Source organism: Alosa sapidissima, chromosome 16, assembly GCF_018492685.1.
Source record: "Alosa sapidissima isolate fAloSap1 chromosome 16, fAloSap1.pri, whole genome shotgun sequence".
Classification (NCBI taxonomy): domain Eukaryota; kingdom Metazoa; phylum Chordata; class Actinopteri; order Clupeiformes; family Clupeidae; genus Alosa; species Alosa sapidissima.
The window spans coordinates 25257526-25280165 of NC_055972.1; the positions used below are offsets into that span (position 1 = coordinate 25257526).

Sequence of the window (22640 nt, forward strand, 5' to 3'; positions counted from 1 at the left end):
CCTTAAACATCAAGGGAGGCTTTCTTCCATTCTCATCATGAATTACACACTCTTAATGGATTGTGTAAATCCCCCCCCCCCCCCTCATCCCCCCAGTCCATTTCTGAGGGAGGTCCATTTCAATCACATCGGCAGTCTCCATTTACAGCCCTGCAGACTTGCATTCTGTCTTTGTTGTTGTTGTTATTGTTGTGTTGTCTCTCTTTGCAGTCTTCTCCTTGGAACACGATCTCTAATTAGCCTTTATCTTGCGTTTTTAAGTGTTCATCTCCCATTAGGCTCCCAGCAACAGCAGCCCACTTTACAGCCTCGCCCTGTTCCACACGCAGCGAGGCTTTCATCCCCTGTCCCATTCACCACCACGGTGTCCTTCACTGGCTTGGTCTTTGGTCATTGGCTCACTGAGACCTTCATCTTTATCTCATCAAGCCTTCGCTGTGTTCACCACCCCCATCTGCCCTGCCCTGCGCTGTGTACACACAATCCGCGTGTGTTTGCAGTGTGTACGTGCAGTTGATGTGATGCGTGACGTTTAAGTAGGGGAGGCACAGAAGGATTTGCAGTGCCTCCAGAAGAGGCCTGCACTATATTGGATTTAGTCGGCTAGTCAAACAGGCACTTCCTGAGTTCAATAAAAAAAACACAGCTTCCCATAATCAGCTGTGTCACACTCCTGTTTGCTTGTTTGCTTTTGTCCACTTTCGACATGAGTTGATATTAAACTGCGTAGAGCTGAAGAGGTATGGTGCCATCCACGCACACTTCTTCCTTTATATCCATTCGTTCAGTCACCCTTCTGTGAGTGTGTGTGTGTGTGTGTGTGTGTGTGTGTGTATGCGCGTGCGCGTATGTGTACGCATGTGTGAAGAGATACTAAAAATAGCAATTATAGCTGTAGAATCTAGAAGGTTCAAATGGTCCACATCAAGCCCAATAGTTACATTCTCTCTGGTATCATTGGGAGGTTTGCCACTGCGTTGAGCAAAGCACCGGCCAATGTTGAACTTTCACCATGTCACGCTCTAACACAGTGGTCCCCAAACTACGGCCCGCCACCTCATTTTGGGTGGCCCCCCAAAACATGTCCGTGGTATATAGCAACCGGCCTGCACGGGAGTACGACATCGTCAAACTATAACCTCCGCAATTTCCCCCATTCATTCTCTATGGCGAGTCTTAAAGGAGAATTCCGGTGTGATATTGACCTAAAGTGTATCGAAACATGATACCGAGTGTGAACGTATGTCTCATAGCCCATCTCGGCTTGTCCCCTGCACTCCAAAATCTGGCGCTAGTTAGCCGATGCTACCAACATCTTTTTCAATAGTGGTGCTTCGGCATCGGGCTAGCCATGCAAATAAATAACTGTTTTACACCCATTTACGAGGCTCAATGTATCTCCACACTTCATTGGTAGACTTCCGAGGGCCCTGACATTTAAAACGAGACATTGAGAACTTTGAAAAAGCACTGGTAGTTTACTTACAAGACGATTTATACAGACAGTATCTTCACGAAGTTTAGCGTTTGCAGCCATCTTGAATTTAGTCACGATAAGTCGAGCAACGAGTAAGAATGAACAGCTATGATAAGGGATCAGATTCCAAAAATAATTCAGTGGAAATGCATGGATTCCAGTTGCTGCTACTGGAAGAAACTGGAATCCATGCATTTCCACTGAATTATTTTTGGAATCTGATCCCTTATCATACCTGTTCATTCTTACTCGTTGCTCGACTTATCGTGACTAAATTCAAGATGGCTGCAAACGTTAAACTTCGTGAAGATACTGTCTGTATAAATCGTCTTGTAAGTAAACTACCAGTGCTTTTTCAAAGTTCTCAATGTCTCGTTTTAAATGTCAGGGCCCTAGGAAGTCTACCAATGAAGTGTGGAGATACATTGAGCCTCGTAAATGGGTGTAAAACAGTGATTTATTTGCATGGCTAGCCCGATGCCGAAGCACCACTACTGAAAAAGTTGTTGGTAGCATCGGCTAACTAGCGCCAGTTTTTGGAGTGCAGGGGACAAGTCGAGATGGGCTATGAGACATACGTTCACACTCGGTATCATGTTTCAATACACTTTAGGTCAATATCACACCGGAATTCTCCTTTAACAGTACACATGTAATACTCTTTTTGTCCACTGGTGGTTATTTTGGCGCTGTTTCGCGTTTGCCATCAAAAACGGAATGAAATTACATTACATTACATTACATTACATTACATTACATTTAGCAGACACTTCTTGACCAAAGTGACTTACATATGTCAGCTATATTACAAGGGATCACATTGTCCCCGGAGCAACTTGGGGTTAAGTGCCTTGCTCAAGGGCACAACGGTGGAAGCCGGGAATTGAACTGACAACTTTCAGGCTACTGCACGCTAGCCCAGCTCCTTAACCACTACACTACCACCGCCCCAATGTAGGCCTACCTGCAAACAATGTAAGAGGCCTATGCTGACTGCATCAGTGCTCAAAGTATTGTAAAAGTTTATCAATTAATTGTTAATAACTAACTAACTTCTATTCAAGTCATATTTCTGGGATACTTATTTCAATTTTGTATTCACTCGTTCAAATGTTCATAGGCCTACAAAGAGGTCACAAGTTCAGGTGAGTGAAAGTTAGAATGGTGGTCATTTCAGACCACTTCAGCGCTTCATAAAATTCTCATAGTTTGAGAACTTTACATTTTCAGAGTTCACCCATTTTTAATAAAATATACTTTTGGGAATGCAAAAGTCTTTTTATTAGTATTATTTAATTTGAGTTACGTTTTACACTGATATGGCATGATGGCAATATAAACACAGCTAACAATGGTATTAAATTGCAATAGCCTATAGATTAAATGTAATGGAATATTCGACTAAGGTAGACCGCTGTTGTTCACAGCACTAAGCTATTTATGGTTACTGATATACTCTGAGTCTCTGGCCCTCTCTTAGAGCCAGGCATAGTAAGCTGGCCCTCGGAAGAAAAAGTTTGGGGACCACTGCTCTAACAACTAGGCTGCTATTTTGTGGCCAGCACTGCACAACTTGCTTTGGCACCGTCTGGTGCTGCGCTTGCGGGTTTTAAACATACCAAACCGTTGGGTGTGCTGTCATCATACAAACTGTGTTTACTCATCTGTGAAATTCAGCATCCTCATTCGTAACTTGGGCTCAGTGAAATATTAAAACAAGCACTCCTTACCTGAAGACATTACAGAGTAACAACCATTTGAAGAGCTCCACCCCCGGCCTTGGTCAGCCTGCTCTAAAGGCAATCTTGCTGCCCTCTTTCGTCAAAAACAAGTGTGATATCATGATTATTACTGGTTCAGTTTGCCTGTTTGTTTTTATGGTTATGGTTACGTTTTTGTCCAAAGCGACATACAAATACAAAACAATATAAAACTTTAAGTTTAACAGGGAACAAATTAAGATGTTGGTCAGACTATAATACATTTTACTTTTAATTATTTTTAATAATAGTGTTTGAATATGCTGCCATTAGGCCTCTTAGTCATACTTAACATGGTGTGGGATATTTTAGGTCACAACAAATAAAATATAAAAATATGCCCATGGATTGTAACCAAATATATTATGAACAAAATATGACAAGATTACAAAAAAGAGTGCGATTTTCAATCACTGGAAAGGACAACTGCATTGGTGAGGGCCGTCTAATGTTGTCAGTTTGTCTGAAAAGATAAATTGTGGGGGTGGAAATAGTATTTTGGCTGCTTTCTTAGAAGAAACACTGACAACATTTATGATGGTTGTGTATGTGCCTGTACAGTACACACACTCATGCTTGCGTGTGCGTCAGTCGTTCCTTGTCTTCTCACATGTACAGTATAAGTGTGTGTGTGTGTGTTTATCCATATGTATTTATATATATATATATATATATATATATATATATATATATATATATATATATATATATATATATATATATATATATATATATATATATATATATATATATATACATACATATACATACATATACACACACACACACACAACCCCAAAACATAATAAGTTGGGACGTTGTGTAAAATGTGAATAAAAACAGAATGTAATAATCTGCAAATCTCTTAAACTCATATTTGGTTGCAAAAAGGACACAGACAACATACTGTATGAAATATTGAAAATGACAAATTTGTCTATTTCATGGAAAATATATGTTAATTTTGAATTTGATACCAGCAACATGTTTCAAAAAAAGTTGGGACGGGGGTAACAAAATGCTGGAAAAGTTGTGTAATGATAAAGAAAACAAAAGGAAGAATGTTTCACAGCTACTGTAACTAGGGTAAGTGGCAACACAATTGGGTATGAAAAAGAGCAGCCCAGAGAGGCAGGGTCTCTTAGAAGTAAAGATGTAGGGGTATTCATCCCTCTGTGTAAACCTGTGTGCACAAATGATGAAACAATGTCATTTTAATGCTTTTTCACATGAAATTGTGACATATCTAAGGAGTTCATCATCTACAGGACATAATATTATTAAAACATTCAGAGAATCCAGAGAAATCTTTGCAAATAAGGGAAAGAGCTGAAAAACAAATTGGATGGCCGTGGTCTTTTGGACCCCAGATGGCACTGCATCAACACCTGACCTGTTTCCAGACCTGCCATTGTATGGGCTCAGGAAAACCTCTGATAACCATTGTCTATGTGCCCAGTTTGATACTCAATTCAAAAACTGCAGCAAAAATTGTATTGAGACATGATACAGAAAATACCACCCTCTTATCTGGCCCTGAGCTTGTTTAAAATGGACTGAGGTAACGTGGAAAAAGGTCCTGTAGTTAGACCAATCAAAGTCAAATTCTTTTTGGAAATCATGGACTCATCTGGGCTAAAGAGGAGAGGGCCTATCCAAGTATTCAACCTATCCAACTTGTTTTAGAGCTCAGTTCGAAACCTAACATCTATGACTTTGTGGAGGACCATTAGTGCCTATAGCATGAATGTCCTGCACATTTGGCAAAGCACAATCAATTCTGAATAATGTATACAGGTTTTGAGCAACATATACTGCCATCCAGGTAATGTCTTTTTCAGGGACGACCTTGAATATTTCAGGAAAACAATGCCAAAATGAATTCTGCACATATTTAAATAGTATTTCTCCATAGAGGAAGAGTCCAGGTGCTATGATGACCTGTCTGCAGTCCAGATTTGTCAAATTAGATGCATAATGAAATGAAAAGCATGACTAAGGATACCCATACTGTTGAGAAACTGAAATCCTATATCGGGCAGTAATGGGATAACATTTCATTCTCAAAACTGTAGCAAATGGTCTCCTCAGTTCCTAAACATTTACAGAATTGTGTTAAATGAAGAGGTGAAGCAGTACAGTGGTAAACATGCTCCCGTCCCAACTTTTTGTTGCTTATGTTGCTGGCATCAAATTCAAAATTAACATATACTTTCCATGAAAGAGTCCAAAATTTCATGTTCAACATTTCATATGTAGTCTATGTCCTTTTTGCTGCTAAATATGGGTTTATGAGACTTGTATATTGTGACATTCTGTTTTTATTTGCATTTTACACAACGTCCCAACTTTTTCTGTTTTGGGGTTGTGTGTGTGTGTGTGTATATGTATATATGTATATATATATATGTGTGTGTGTGTGTGTGTGTGTGCAAGCTGGCATGCCTGTGTGTGTGTCTGTCTCTCTGTCCGATAGTGTCTGTTTATGCTTGTATGTCATGTTTTTGTATTTTTACATTGTGTGTGTGTGTCCAGGTCCAGCACAGAGGACTGCCTGGTGCTGGTATGCTGTGGGCTGTACGAGCTGCTGCGGGGTGTGCTGCTGCTGCTGCCAGACCTCATGCTGGAGGAGGTGATGGACAAGCTCGTCCAGCCAGAGGCTCTCATCGTGCTCGTCAACCACCCCTCCCCACTCGTCCAGCAGGGCGTCATGAAGGCCAGTCTCAACGCTCACTCATCACTCACCTCTCAATTCTGACCTGTGTCTGTCTAAAAGGAGAAAGGCATTTTTTCACATAAAATCATCACAAAATCATGCCCCCAGAGTGTAGCACTGTAGCTGCCTGGCCGCTTTAGCTGTTGGCTGCAGCAACTCGAGCTAGGTAGCACCGGAGTTTTCCTTTATCTCGAGACATACAGTTGAGCTCCAAATTATTCGTACTCTTTATTTGATTTTTAGGTTTCTTCTGCCCTGAACTGACATAGGCACAAGACAAAAATGATATATTGTGCCAGAAATATACATTTGAAAAATAAACAGTTTCTTTGTTTTGAAATAAGAAATCAAGTTAAGTCCAAATTTGGCATGGCTTTGAGTAATTATGGTCTTGCATACATGTATGTTCTAGATCTGAAACTATGTATAGAAACAAAATAACAGACTGGCTTATGTAAGTCACGTCCAGACTTTCAAGGTAGCATAGATACTTTTAAAAGCCCTTATTTTACCTCAAGGTAGCATAGATACTTTTAAAAGCCCATATTTTACCGAGAACATATTGAAAAGCACCCATCATTGCGGCTTTGTTATATGAATGCTTAGAATACTTTGAATGCTGGCATGATTTGGACTGAAGCTGAAAAAGTTTTTACGCCAGGAGGTTATTTATGGTTATGGTATTTTGTCCAAAATGAATTACAGAATATGAACATAACATTAGTGGAAAAAAAATACTTGTAACACAAACTTTTTATTTATCATGTCAGGTCAGCTAGGCTCACTTATGTAAACCCAGCCGCAGGCACTCGTGCTCTTCACTCTTCAACAAACCACCCCCCCACCCCTCCCTCGCCACTCACCCAACAGGGCCTCAGAAAAGCCCATCTCTAACAACTCTCTGTCTTTAATGATGTCTTCTGAGCAAAGTCCGGGAGGAGCCCATGGTGATGTCTGAGATCCATCACTCAGCCCACTTCCACCTTCTAGGAGATTTAAATCCTCCTGAATCCATGTATAGTCATGGAAAAAAACAAACTGGGTTACAGAAGCCAAATCTAGGCTCAAGGTAGTGTACAGGTAGCCTCTGGAGCACATTGAAAAAAATGTTTCTTTTTTTTTTTTTCATATAAATTCATCCAATGTCTCAACAAAATAATTAAAGGATCCTATAAAGATATACTAGAATAAAATGCAAAATAAAAAAAATATTTTGCCTCTTACATAAACTGTACGTAAAGTTCAAATTAAAGTAGTTCAAGTAGTTCTCCAATCGCAACCCCTTTTAGTCAGGTAGCTTAATGATTTCTGCCATGACATCTAACAGAAAATATAAAAACCTGCTGTGCAGGAGTCCTCTGTTAACCCGATCTCACTTGTCTCCTCTCCTCTCTCCCTCGTTTCCTCTCTGCTTGGTTGGTATTTTATTTTTATTGCCGTCTTTGTCTCCATAATCGCTCCCATTGCTATTCATGTCCTGTCCTATGCTCCCCTCGTTTCTCTGCTTTCATCTCTGCGCTGTTTTCTTGTTTCTCTTCTGCTGTCCTCTGAATTTCTGTTTTATGAGTGTTTTTTTTTTTTCCTGTGGTCATCTGGGTTTTCATCATTTATTTTTTATCTCCTCAATATTTTCTGCTCTTTATGGTCTCACTCCCCTTATCTATACACCCTCATGTTTCCTTTCTAGTGAAGTTGTAGAAAGTTGAATGCCAGCACTACTGGGATCAGACTAGCTGATTGCTCGAGGTGCACCTCTTCTCAAATTGATGTTTGGCAAGCAGATCAGAGGAGAAATATATTATTACCTCTGCTATATCTCCAACCCCCTCATCCTATAACATGCATCTCTATTCTCCCTCTCCTTCTCTCCCTACTGTATCTCTTTCCCTCTCCTCTCTCCTTCCTCTCTCCATCTCTCCTCTCCTTCGCTCGTTTCCCCCACACAGCTGTTGGACGCCTACTTCAGCCGCGCCTTTAAGGAGCAGAAGGAGAAGTTCCTGAAGAACCATGGCTTCTCTCTGCTGGCCAATCAACTGTACCTACACCAAGGCACCCAGGGCCTGCTCGAGTGCTTCCTGGAGATGCTGTTCGGAAGGCCCGTGGGCTTAGAGGAGGAGTAAGTGTCTGTCTGCCAGGCGAACCTCATCTCGCAGCAGAGGAGGACTGGAGAGCAAGTTTGTTGTTGTCTCTGTTGCATTTCCAGAGTCCAGCTTAGACATGAGCCTTGATCCTTTACCGCTGCACTTTTGAGTTCTAATTTAAAAATGGATTTGTTGAGTGGCTGACCCTTTCTCTTGGGGGAGAGCTGTGGCCCAGCAGTAGTGATTTGTATCCCATACCACAGAAGCGTTTTTTTGTAACAGCCAGGCTAGTACCAGTGTAGCCAGTTCCATTGATTCTAGTGGAAGCTAATTGTATAAGTGAATTAGTGAAACACACTCAGCAGACAGTCAACACACAGTGAGGTAAAGCACACACTAATCCCGACGCAGTGAGCTGCCTGCTAAAACAGCGGCGCTCGGGGAGCAGTGAGGGGTTAGGTGCCTTGCTCAAGGGCACTTCAGCCGTTCCTACTGGCCGGGCTTCGAACCGGCAACCCTCCAATTACAAGTCCGAAGCGCTAACCAGTAGGCTCGGCTGCCTCCAAATTGTGGCAGCGCATGCTCCGTGAACCTCAACTAAAATGGGGGCGGTCGTAGTGTAGTGGTTAAGGAGCTAGGCTTGTTTTTAAAACCAATAATTGTATGAACCCAGAATAATTTTGACCCTGTGCTCTTTAAAAACAATAGTTTTTCTGGGATTGCGGTCCTCATGCAATCTCACTGGGGATCAGTGCCCTGCTGTGACTCCTCCTTCCATTCCACTCTGTTTTCTTTGTACCACAACTCTATGTCTTGGCCATATAATAGCCCAGGCTGAGGAATAAGATGTCAGAGAGGCAGAAAGTCATCAGAAAGTGCTTGCCGAAGAGATGGGCTGTTAAAAATAAGTCTGCTTTGGCCCGTGTAGCCTGAATGGGACTGACCCACAGAACGTTTTCTCCAACTCCTTGATAGCCAGTCTGTGTCTGCTTCACACTGGCCACTACTTATGACATTCACTGTCATTGAATTATCAGTCATATTAACAGTCATAACACAGAGCTTCAGTATCACAGCAAAGATCATTGTATAATTTACAGATTATTGTCTGTTTTTGGATTTGACAATTGATTTATGATTCTGTAGCTTCAGCTTGAATTTGAAGGCTTACTTTAAACCTGGTCTCTTCTTTCATTGCTTGTCTATCTGTTCTCCATCATCTCTTCTCCACTTTTCCCAACATTCCCGTCCATCCCAGTCTGGACCTGGAGGAGATGGAGCAGATCTCTCCGTTCCGGAAGCGCTGCATCATCCCCGTGCTGGGCCTGATTGAAAACTCCCTGTACGAGAACTCGCTGGTGCACAACGCACTGTGTGTGCTGCTGCAGCTGCTGAACGCCTGTCCCAAACTGGCCGACATCCTGCTGGACCACGGCCTCCTCTATGTGCTCTTCAACACGCTTTCCACGCTCAACGGCCTGGAGAATGGGTGAGAACCATATAGACTGTATAAAGAAATGTGTGAGAGCCTCCAGGAAAATGAACCGTCTAAAGCCGAGCAGATACTGTGTGTTTCTGTTTCAGTCAAGTACAATATGGTAACTCGCACTACACGTTTTAGTCGGACGCAGTTGCTATGCTCACACTGTGCCTTCGCACACAACACACACAACGTACATGTACACAAACTACAAATGACAAAAAAAAATTCTAACATGCCAGAAATATACATGGATCTGACCAAAGTTGTAACGTTGATGACTGTCTTTTTTTTATCAGATGGATTAAACATGAATTCGGCCCGAATTTGAAAAAAGTTGTAGTGTCTGCTTGGCATAAGAGGTTTCACTTATACTCAGTCAATACTAATCTACAATAGTAAAAAATGGGTCCCTGTTTTATCAGACAATCCTGGTAATCCAGTGTGACGGAACATTTAGTATGGTTTGCATATCAGGCTGAAGTGTGATAAAAATGACTAACTGAAGTAATTTTTGATGGATCAGTGATGGCAGTTGTTTTGAAAAAGTCCTACTTTATCTACAATAATAAATGATACCATGGTTGTAACTTCACAATACATTAGAATTTCAGGGAATTAGTGGCTGTGTAACTTTCAAAACTTACACTTATTTATACTTACTAATGTTATTTTGTGTGCGTGCATTTCTATGTGGTTTTGTATATATACTGGTATGTGTGGGTGTGTACATGTGTGTTTTATGTATCTCTCTGTTTGTGCGTGTGTTTGTCCATCTGTATTTGTCCTCGTGTGTTTGTGATCCTCCAGGATTTCCCCTAGTGACTACAGGCTGCTGATGTGTGATATGCAGCAACTGCTGGTGGCTGTGACCATCCATTCCTGCAGCTCCTCGGGCTCCCAGTACTTCCGCATCATCGAGGACCTCATCACTCTACTGGGCTACATGCGGACCAGCAAGGTCCACCGCACTCAAGGTACACACACCCCTCACCTGCACCACCACAACATACACCCTTGTGCAACTTAATTGATACAAACCGTGAAGACTGGATCCATTTCTCCAAAACGCAAAAATAAATTGGCCGTAGTTAATTTTAGCTGATTAGCTCAATTTTGCACTCTGAACAGATTTCAGGCCTAAATTCATCAGGTAGAGTAATTAAACAAAGAACTCACCCTCACACAACTGGACACGCAAGGTACACATACTGTACACTAACACTTCCACACTATATCTTCTTGGAGTAGTGTGTAGTGCTCTGCCCTACTAAAGTGTGAGCATTGTACAGAAATGCCACAGCTGCACACAAAAACACTACAACTACTACTACTGTATGTTTGTCCAAAATAGGGGAAGTGTGACATTTATAGGGTGTGTAACACAAGATATCACAGATATCACAAAATGACGAATCACCTTCGAATCACATCCTGTGCCGTCCTGAACAGCATGCAAACTACAGGAACCATGCACTATTACACAGATTTCAACAAATGTTATGCCAGCTCAAAACATGCAGCAAAATAAAACTTCTACAATTCACTCTTCGCCTTAATGTGATCACAATTGGTTTATAAGTCACTGCACCGTCCTACAGGGTAGACTGATTAGAAACCACCCTCTGGTTAAGGAAAGTTTGGACTCTTATCACAGATCTCCATTCATTGCATTACCTTTTTTTTATTGTTTCTTTATTTACACAAAGTAGTTTCTTTTGAGATATAATCACTTTTGCATATTTGACCTTTCCTAAAATGGCAGCAGCGAGGTCCCAAAGTTTACTATTGACGCTCGTACACTAGTAGGAATCTAAATATAAACTGGAGTGACTTACTGATTTTCCGTGTGTGTCTGCAGAAATGGCTGTGGCCCTGCAGTTCCGCATCCTCCAATCAGCCATCGAGTTCATCAAGACGACAGCCAATCAGGACCAGAAGCTGAGCAGCTCGGTGCAAGTGCCCACCTCCCCTCACCATGCCATGTACCAGAAACGCAAGAGCATCGCTGGTGAGTGCAACACCGCCACCTGTGGTTGCCCTTTAGAGCGGTCAACATCGGACATGGTCACGTAATTAGCTCTCCCAGCAGTTCATTAGCCTCCTATTGTTTCTTTCACACAGGATATTGTGTCATTTCGACAGGAAAGTTTACTTTTCATGAACTTTTTCTGGTTTTGTGGTTTTTGACATTTTTTTCATTTTCAGCCTGATTTGAACCAGTTGTCATGATATGTTTCGATGACTCCATTTCATGTCTCCATTTCATGCTTAAACTGCCCCTTCCTCCCTTCCTCCCTCCCTCCCTCCCTCCCTTCCTTCCTCTCCACCTACCCAAGGTTCCATGGGGCTGAAAGACTCCATAATCCCCCGCATTCCCCGCCAGCACTCCTATGGGCAGATCCCCCTGCCGCCCCATTTAAGCTTCCTGACCCTGGACTCCCCGATCCCATCCCCCACAGGGTCTCCAGGCTATTTCTTTCCCAGTGATTCAGGTAGTGACCACCCCACCCCACCCCACGCCTTCCCCTCCGATGAGGCAAGCCCTCCTCCCTGCGGGGCCTGCTCTGTCTGGTTTGCTGTGCAGTGACCTGACTAACGACCAAACCGCTGCATGTGAATGTGGTTTGGTTTGATTTGGTTTGGTTTGGCTTTAACTTGCCCAGTACTCTGACAGAGTACCGGTGCCCAACTATGTGTGTTTGTGTAGGTGTGTTTCAGATATATCACTAATACGTATATGGTTGAGATATTGATTCATATTCACCCATAGTAACTGAAGTTTGACCAAGGTCAACTCTTTTGGCCCCATAATGAAGGCTATACTCGACAGCTACATCATTTCCTGTTGACACAAAGTAAAGCCCACTTTATGGGCTGCACTTGGTGAAAACAAAACTAGTGGTTGTATTTTGTTCAATGAAAATGCCATAGAACTATTCTGATGAGCTAAATAGAATGGCAAAAGTGTTACAGTCTGAAGTTGGAACAGCTGGATTGAGTGAGTGCCCTACTAAGTACTAGCTGCCTCATAGAAAAATGGCCTGACCAAATGGCCAAATATTTGGTGTCAATTTTTAAATCACCTCAGTTATTATGCACCCCATGCGTATGTTTTCACCAATTTGTCCCAAACCGGAAGTCGATGCGATGTCGAGCACAATCTGATCTGTATGTAGAGTTATTTTATATAGCAAGCGCCTTTAAGGTGGACCTATCTTACATTGTTCTCCCTCATGGGTTTGGTATTAATGGTGCAGTGATGATGAGGTGGGTCCGCACTCCACAGCCTAGCTGATCATCCGAATAGCGGTTGCAATGGTGACCCTGCCAAAGTCTCTGAGCCAGGCGTTGATCCCCAAACTGCTTCCGATGATCTGGGCAGTGCCTTGCATGACAGCCTCTGCCATCATGTGTATGTGTGTGCGTGTGAACGGCCAAATGTAAGGAATTACTCGGTAAGGCGCTTTAAGTACTCGAAGGAGTAGAAAAGCGGTAAATAAATGCAGGCCATTTATTATGTACAATGAAGACCCACCACAAAGCACCATGGCTCAGAGGGTCCTCTGCTTATAGTTGGATGCAGTGGAAGAAGTATAATAATTGTGTGTGTGTGTGTGTGTGTGTGTGTGTGTGTGTGCGTGCGCACCAGGCCGGCGGAGTTTCTCCCTGGTCCAGTCGGACTCGCTGCTGATGCGGATGCGCTCGGTGGCCAGTGACGAGCTGACCCAGATGATGCAACGACGTATGAGCCAGGAGAACCCCATCCGCGCCAGCGAGACCGAATTTGTCCAGAGGCTGCAGCGGCTCGTGGTGCTCGCTGTCAACAGGCTTATCTACCACGGTAGTGAGTACACACACACCAGCACGGTCACACACACCAACACAGTAACACACACCTATGTTTTCAGAGAGTAAACAGAACCAATGCTCTGACAGAAAGACAATACACCCAATGTGTGAGCCACATGAGGGGCTTAGGGATGGGTGATTTAGCCTAAAACTCATCTCGATATTCTGAGGTGAATATGCCATAGACACAGGTTCATGACCAGATGCAGTGTTTCCCATACATTGACTTATTTGTGGCGGCCCACCACAATATGGTAGTGCATGTTGTGTGTTATGTCTGTATGCTACTGAGACCCTTGAATTTCCCCTTGAGGATCAATAAAGCATCTATCTATCTATCTATCTATCAATATCAACATTGACCACCACACAATGATTTTTCAGGTTGTACTGAATTGTGCTTAAAGCTGGTTAGCATCATAACCACGCTGCGCTAATTTGTTAAAAACTGTTGCATTCAAGTTAATTCTGCAAACCTACCACCACAAATAGAATTCAGTTCTGTGGGAAACACTGAGATGGGCTTACTGCTCTGTCTCTTTGATACACACATCGCACTCCTCCTCCAGTTCTGTTTTTCTCCTTCTCTGTCGTTCTTCTGTTACCTAACCTCCTAGTTCAGGGATGTCAAACTCAGGCCCGGCCCGCGTGCTGCTTATTTGTGGCCCGCGAGGTCATTATTCAATCTGTATTAGAAGTGGCCCGCCACGTAGTTTATACAGCGCATCCATATCTGAGCTGGCCCGACAGTATTCTCTTCAGCGCATCCACGTTAGAGCTGGCCCAGCACGCTATTCTATTCAGCGCATGAGCGCAGCCCAGGGCAACGCAGCCCATCAAGTTGCTACATACTGTACATATAGTGTATCATACACCGATAACACTTCAAATCCCAAAATGCGTTGCATCGTTAATGCCGCCTTTTCTGTTCATAAACAAAACACGTATCCATGCAACCAGACAAACTATCAACGAAAATTGCGAAGCGAAAGATTGATAATCGGAGCTTTCAAGATAGGTGGGAAAACGATTATATGTTCATATTATTCAAGGACAAATCCGTTTGCTTGGTATGTGGATTCACCGTAGCTGTCACTAAAGAGTACAACATAAAACGGCACTACGAAACTAAACATGAAGACAAATACAAAGATCTGGATGCGAAACTTAAGCTACAGAAAGTGGGAGAATTGAAAGCAAGTCTGCTTTCAAGGCAGACAAGCCAAGTCACAAAGTAATGCTGCTGTAAAAGCGAGTTTTACTGTTGCACAGGATATCGCGCACGGCCATTCTCAGAGGGAGAGTTTGTTAACTGTTAATAGTTACAATTACAATTTTGATAATTGTTAAATGTTATTTACAATTTTTATAGTTCACCTGCAAAAAATAGGCCAATATATTTTTTCTATTCAGATATTCAATATATTTTTTTCTATTAGGCTATATTCAGAAATGCCTGCATTCTATTTTTTCTTGTGTGTATACAGTTTTAATTCAATAAAAACATCGGTTATTCAATAAATGTTGAGCTTGGCCCGTGACATACTCCCAGTTCTTAATTTTGGCCCCCTGTGAATTTGAGTTTGACACCCCTGTCCTACGTAGTTCATCCACTTGGCTACACAAGATGTCTTTCCATGTTTTTCCACTTGACTACATGGAATACTCCACATAGAATACTCCACATAGAATACTCTACATAGAATACTCTACATAGAATACTCCACATAGAATACTCTACATAGAATACTCCACATAGAATACTCTACATAGAATACTCCACATAGAATACTCCACATAGAATACTCTACATAGAATACTCCACATAGAATACTCCACATAGAATACACTACATAGCTTTGCAAACCCGCTGACCTTTTTTCTTCAGTTATCTAATTTTAACACATAGAATATCCAAGACTAGCTACACAAATACTCCAACAGTTCTTCTGTCAAGTCTTACTACACAGAAAAGACCAGAAGGTCTTTTTTGTAATTAAGTGGATGACCTTTGGGGTGAAGCTGATTTTGAACCTTTCCAATGTAATTGTCTCTCCCAGAGGGTCTGAGTGATTTCCATTTTATGCATTCAGCAAGTACTTCAAATTCAGTCACTGATAATTACCCATGCTGCTCTTTGTATTGTTTTAGTGGCGAATTTAATTTAGTTTAATGGAATTTCTCTATCTGATTGGTGCTAAAATAAATTGGACTTAGCCATGATGTTTTATGTGTTCCCCATTTCTCCACCTCTGCTTGTAAATCTCTGCTCACTGATGTTTCACTCGTAACTTTCAAAATATTGAAATGTATTCATTTATCTGACATTTTTGATCCAAAGTGACTTACAGGGACAGTAGTCCCCCTAGAGCAACCCAATGTGTCTCTCCAAAGGGCACAACGGAGTAGCTGGGAATCTAACTCACAACCTACGGACTATTGCATGCTAGCCTAGTTCCTTAGCCACTACACTACCACCACCATCTCTTGTCTTGAGATTACATTGAGTACACAACTCCCACTTCATCTCTTATCAGATGCCAACCAGGACTTCTTCGAGCTCCTGAATTTCCCAGAATCCCCTGAGCACCTGCCCACCACCCCCGTGTTTGGTGAGCACGCAGCCGAAGAGAACGGCTCCACCCCAACGTCGCCTTTCCCCCCCACCAACATGAAGACCTTCCAGAAGGACATCCTCAAGCTCATGATGGAAGGCATCAAAATCGGCCTGGTATGTGTTTCTCCATGCTATGCACTATGCAGTGCACTAGTATATGTTCTACCCTCTGTCACTGCCACCATATTGTCCTCAGTGTGACTCCTGCCTTATCCTAGCCACTGTTGGTAATTCAGGGGGGGTAGCGGCATGAAGAAAACATGAAGAAAAAAAGTGAACAGGAAACTTTTTGAAACTATTTTAGCTTGTGTAGGCCTATCAATGCTTTCTGAACATATTGAATACACTTTTAGAATTTTGCATTTTTTGTCTATGAAGATGATGTGTTAATTTTGCTGATGCATGCATGGCTATGGTATGTAAATCTAGGTTATTTTAATGTGTCGCTGTTACAGTGTACCTACCTAATTAGGTACAGTGGTACAACCTGTGTAACAACATGTACTATCAGGTACTATCATTGTACTTGCATTATGTATTTGTGGGTACCTACATATAGTTGTTACATTGTAATACTGAGTGCTTTTACAAAACTTTGCCAATTTGCCTAAATTTTCATCAGAGGCAAAGAGCTGACCTGAGACCTGCTGGATGGGGTAAATCTGGTCATGATAGATTTGATATACAAAGCATTCTTAGCTCCAGTCAAGGCCTCACTGTCTTCAGTACATGTAACAGCTGTGCTGCTACAACCTTGTTACTCTTTGATACAGTGGAATAAACCTATTAAGTGTACCAGTTAATTACTTACATGTACATATGACATGTATGTTATGTCTTCGATGTCTTGGAACAGGTCTACTAATTCACTACATAGTACATATATCAACTGTGTTGGTACACACTTATTGCTCTTTGATACAGTGGCATAAACCCATTAAAATGAAGTGTACCAGTTAAGTACTTACAATTACATATTACATGTATGTTGTGTCATTGGTGTCTTGGAACATGTCTGCCATTACCCTACATACTGTAGTACATGTATCAACTGTGTTGGTACACATTTATTACTCTTTTGATACAGTGGAATAAACCCATTAAAATAAAGTGTACCAGTTAAGTACTTACATCTACATATATACATCCTGTCAATGATGTTATGCATCCTGTAATTGGTGTTGAAACGTGTCTGCTGTTACACCACACAGTACATGTGAATTAGTAGACCTGTTCCAAGACAAGACCTGTTCCAGTTTATTCCACTGTATCAAAGAGTAACAAGGTTGTAGCAGCACAGCTGTTACATGTACACTGAAGACAATGACTGGAGCTAAGCATGCTTTGTATATCAAATCTATCATGACCAGATTTACCCCATCCAGCAGGTCTCAGGTCAGCTCTTTGCCTCTGATGAAAATTTAGGCAAATTGGCAAAGTTTTGTAAAAGCACTCAGTATTACAATGTAACAACTAGATGTAGGTACTCACAAATACATTATGCAAGTACAATGATAGTACCTGATAGTACATGTTGTTACACAGGTTGTACCACTGTACCTAATTAGGTAAGTACACTGTAACAGCGACACATTAAAATAAAGTGTTACCTAAATCTAATACAGGGAATGGTTTGTATTTAGACAATATAGTGCCTTGGATGCCTTTATGGATGATTGTATGATTGTGTGTGTGTGTGTTTTCAGGGCAGCACAGGTCGTGGCAGTGCCCCACGGCAGCAGTGGCGGCGCGTCCTGTGGTCGTGCCGGGACACGTTCCGCGTGCAGATTGGCCGGATGCTGGTCCACTCGCTCAGCCCCGCTCGCCCGCTGGCTCAGAGGAAGGAAGCGCTGGAGTTTGTCCGGGAGCCCAGCCACCCTGAGATCCTCCGGGAGAGCCTCAGTCCAGGCCTCGAGGTAAGGATGTACATGGGCATGAGGACGTAGATTAGGAGTCATGGGTGAATTAGGAGTCACAGGTGGATTACCGTATTTTCCATACTATAAGTCGCTCCTGAGTATAAGTCGCATCAGTCAAAAAATGCGTCACGAACAAGAAAAAAACATATATAAGTCGCACCGGACTATAAGTCGCACCGGACTATAGGTGAGGTGTTAATTAGAAATGTATTTCACAAAATCCAAAACCAAAAACAGAGACTTTGTAACTGGATTATTGAGGCCAAAAAGATTCATGTTAATGAAGAGAAGGAGTGAAGGCATCCAAGAGGAGGGCAGGAAGGTAATTGCAAAAGATTCACTGAAAGAAGGTGGTAAAATGTATCTAAAATATGGAGAATACAATGCAATCAAGCATTTTGGGCGGTGTGGAGTCACAAGCTGGCAGCAGATGCTCACAAGGGAGAAAAAGATGCAGTTTTAGGTGACTGAAGCAAGCCAGGTGATAGGCCTATAGGCCCAAAAGATTCACTGAACAAAAATCCTGGTATGATGCATGAAAATGTTGCCAAAAATGTGCAGAATGCAATGCAATCAAGCATTTGGGCGATGTGGAGTCACAAGCTGGCAGCATATTAAATGCTCACGATAGAGAAAAAGACTGTTTTAAAAGGCCGTGACCGAAGCTGAGGCAAGCCAATAGGCCTATATGCCCGACAGTTATTGTAAAGCAATTTACAAAAGATTCTCTGAACAAAAATGCTTATATGGTACATGAAAATGTAGCTAAAAATGTGGACAATGCAATCAAGCATTTTGGACGATGTGGAGAGACAAGCCGGCAGCAGATTAAATGCTTGTGAGAGAAAAAGATTCGGTTTTAAAAAGACGTGCAGACCAAAGCTGCAGCAAGCAGGTGATATTTAGAAATTTATTTCACAAAATCCAAGACTAAGAACAGACAGACTATGTAACTGGACACATTGAGGCCAAAAATATTGAGAATTCTACAGGGAATGTTGAAGACGAAGGAGTGAATAGTGGCAAGAGGCAAGCCGAAGGCTGCTGACAAGAGCCCGACGCTATTGTAAAGCAATTTACAAAAGATTCACTGAACAAAAATGCTGATGTGGTACATGAAAATGTAGCTAAAAATGTGGAGAATGCAATTAAGCATTTTGGACGACATATTGGCAAAAGCTGGCAGCTCTCCGAGAGAGCGAGAGAAAAAAAAGATGCGCATTTAAAACCAGGGCCTAAATTTCAGCGCGTGATTGCACATAAATTATTACTAAGTATTGAGCATACTAATAAAAGTCCCGCAACTCTAGCCATCATAATGCGAGAAATTCCCACACATTTTACAGCACTGTCTGACATTAATCTAATAATGGAGCGGCCTGAATGCGGGACTGTTGACTGGACGGACCAACTCTGACTTCAATTGAACCCCATGCAGAGACACACACGCGCGTGCGCGCGCGCGCAGGCCACTTTGGGGGTGCCTCTCTCTCTTTCTCTCAGCACGATTTGTCACCGCTAAAGTCAAATTATAGCCTATGTGCTTCTACATCAACCGCTATCGACAGGAAAGGAAAACAAAAGTTTAGTGATCAGGAACCAGTCAGCTATAGGCCTTTATTTCTTGCGTTTTACTGTGAGACATGGGCCTATACTTTTCGTTTGGAGCGGCATATCGTTAGGCTATCAATGGCAATGGTTCAAGTTTCATGTATGAAAGAGTGTCGGGATTTCCATCCGCTTATTGCGAGATAAGGCATCCGCTTTCATTCATTCAGGGAGCATGTGCTGTGCTGCAAGGGAAATCTTATTCCGTATAGCCAAAGAGGTCTAAGATAGCCAAAATGTAGTTATTTTTTAAATTATGCATGATTTACTTTTTTATAAAATTTGTAGGCTGATGCCTGGCAGCAACAATTGTGTTTAAATGTAGGTTAACTGGGGCTTCGTGCGACTGGTAGCTTGAGAGCAACGTGTTGGAGACTCATGGTGTAGGACGATGACTTTTCATTGGCAACAATATTAAACCAACCAACAATATAAATTATTAAGAAGAGCTCCTTTATGAGTGAAATTGAAACAAAATTATAGCCTACTGGCTTTTATTTGTCCAATCTGAGGTCCGGCTATAAATAGAAGCATGCATGTGTTTCACACTTGTAGCATTTGAGAGCGCTCTCTCAAGGCTGTAGATGATAATGTTTCATGTAGGGTTCATGTCAGTTAATATAAATTAACATTTAAAAACATGTTCAATTATATAACTTTTTTCATATATAAGTCGCACCTGACTATAAGTCGCAGGACCAGCCAAACTATGAAAAAAAGTGCGACTTATAGTCCGGAAAATACGGTAGGTGGATTAGGAGTCATAGGTGGATTATGAGTCAAAGGGAATCTTCCCTGTGCTACAGTACTGATCAGTTTCCCATTTTCTAAAGAGGAGGAACCTCAGGATGGGTATGGGCATCTGACAAATCAGCTGTATGCTACATTTCCAACTTCCAACCTCCAACAGGGGTTTTTAGTGAGGGCACTGCAGATGGCCTCTGACCATGCATTCAGTCATGCAGTGTTACTGTAGGAACAGTAATTCCCAGGTTGCCTCTTTTCAGAATGGTGGATCCTCCCTGGGTCATGATCAGTTAAAAGGCCCTGTGCAGTGGGTTGAGATGGGGATAAGGGAGGGGAACTAGAGCACTGCAGTAGCATCAGCAGTGTACATTAATCCGATAGAACAGTGAAGAAACTCAGACAGGAAGCAAGTGGGAGAGAGAGATGGGGCGGGACCTTGAAAATGACCCCGGTCAGACTCAAACCCCGGTCGCCGTGGGCACATGGACCCGGATGTGGTACGGGCTGTAGCTAGCGGCACCACAGCACCCCCAGTGTCTCATTTCTACTAGTAAGGGCTAAGGGGTGCAGATGAGGTCCAGGGATCTGTAGTGTCTGCAGAAGAGTAGAGATCAGTTTGCCATTTCTACAGCAAGCCTCTTTCTATTATCACTCGTTGTCATCGCAGAAGGTTGTTCTACAGCTGCGCTGTTGCCATAGCAGTGTGTGCATGTTGGCCTTTTGAATGTCTTTGTTTGGTTTGATTGACAGTGAAGGTTATCAGAGCAAGAGTGTCTGTCTTGGAAGTGCCTTTGAACAAAGAGATCACAAGGCATTTGTGTGCGTACAACAATCGGAAGGAAGAGTGAGAGAAGGAAAGAAACATGGAGAAAGAGAGAGAGAGCAAGATAGTGACATTTGGGTTTGTTCTACATGCATACTGTTTGCATACAGCTGACATCTTTCTGTTGTGACACAAATAACCAAGGAAAAAAAACCATCTTCATGATGCTCACGAATTCTTGCCGTTTCCATGGTAGCAGTCCCATTTTATTTTTCTCCTTCTCTTTTTTTCTACCGCTCAGTCTCTCATTTTTTTTCTCTCTCTTGCTCACTCTCATTTTCTCTCATTTTCTCTCTCTCACTCTCTCTCTTTCACTTACTCTATCTCTTTCAGTCTCTCTCTTTCACTCACTCACTCACTTGGTCTCTCGTTTCACATCAAAAAGCTTCCAGCAGACGGCTCTGTGTCTCATGCACGCATACGTGCGTGTGAACAACTGTGATGGAATAAGTAACACTAGTAATGTGAAATGTTCAATTTTCTATCTGCTCATTTACACTGATATGTCACAACATAATTCACTATGATTTGACATGAAATTCAAATGTGTAGCATGAAAGTATTAAAATGGTGCCTATTTGGTGCTATCTATAGTTATTACTGTATTATTACCACATGGACCTTAACACACAGAGGCTGATTATGTAATAAGTACATCATTATATATAACCCATCTGTTTGTTTATGTGATCAGTTCATGTACCTCAGGTTGGAATGCAAGGGCTAGCGTGAGTGATGATGACGGGATGTACTAAAGCTTTGGTTAAACATAAGAACAGTTCACCAAAGGGTCACCAAAAAGACAAAGAGATCATCGATGATGATGACAATGCAATTTAGGGGATTGGATCGATGAAAGTGACCCCTGTTCTAGCCACTGTGCCCAACTCTGTGTCTGACTATGTGTCTGACTGTGTCTGTGCACTGTAATTTTCCTTGGGGTTGAATAAACTAACCTCTCCCCCCCCCCTCTCTCTCTCTCTCTCTCTCTCTCTCTCTCTCTCTCTCTCTCTCTCTCTCTCTCTCTCTTTCTCTCTCTTTCTCTCTCTCTCTCTCTCTCTCCTCTTCACCCTCTCTCTCTCTCTCTCTCTCTCTACCCCCCCTCTCCCCCCTTCCCTCTCCAGCACGGGCCCAAGCTGGCTCTATATCTGTATGAGCTGCTGCATGATCACAAGGACAGCCTGAGCCGAGAGGAGCAGGCGGCTGCCAACACCTTCATGACCTCCCTCAAGCTGTGCGGCCATCGCTGTATCCCCCCCAACGCCCCACCCAAACCAGACCTGCTCAAGGCCATCAAGGAGGTATGCACTTCACCAAACAAAGAGCATATGCAGCCACAATGGGTAAATAAATAAGGATGATGATAATAATAGAGTTATTAATTATAATTGTCATATAAAATATAGATTATAATAATAAGTTTATTTTGCACCTTTCTGAACCCAAGGTCACTTTACAAGTTGAAAACAAATAAATAACAACAGATGCATTTGCAGATTCATTTGTATGTGAGCATACCTAGATACATAACATCTGTGTGCAAAGTCAGGGATTAATAGA

At 42.2% G+C, this 22640-nt stretch overlaps 1 protein-coding gene across 6 annotated transcripts in view; it reads left to right on the top strand.

Moving 5' to 3' along the window:
- The window catches only part of lyst (lysosomal trafficking regulator), a 133907-nt gene that overhangs the window by 70182 nt on the left and 41085 nt on the right, over positions 1-22640 (top strand). For 4 of the 6 annotated variants that reach the window (XR_006023359.1, XM_042065972.1, XM_042065974.1 and 1 more), the window contains 10 exons: positions 5773-5953; positions 7900-8069; positions 9293-9523; positions 10325-10491; positions 11376-11525; positions 11854-12009; positions 13167-13361; positions 15904-16097; positions 17690-17899; positions 22205-22381. Coding sequence is in view for 5 of the 6 variants with exons in the window: in XM_042065972.1 (XP_041921906.1) it covers positions 5773-5953; positions 7900-8069; positions 9293-9523; positions 10325-10491; positions 11376-11525; positions 11854-12009; positions 13167-13361; positions 15904-16097; positions 17690-17899; positions 22205-22381 (1831 nt within the window). In the remaining variant the exon portion in view is untranslated. The remainder of the gene's footprint in view (positions 1-5772; positions 5954-7899; positions 8070-9292; positions 9524-10324; positions 10492-11375; positions 11526-11853; positions 12010-13166; positions 13362-15903; positions 16098-17689; positions 17900-22204; positions 22382-22640) is intronic. The other 2 variants (XM_042065975.1, XM_042065976.1) reach the window with 1 other exon arrangement.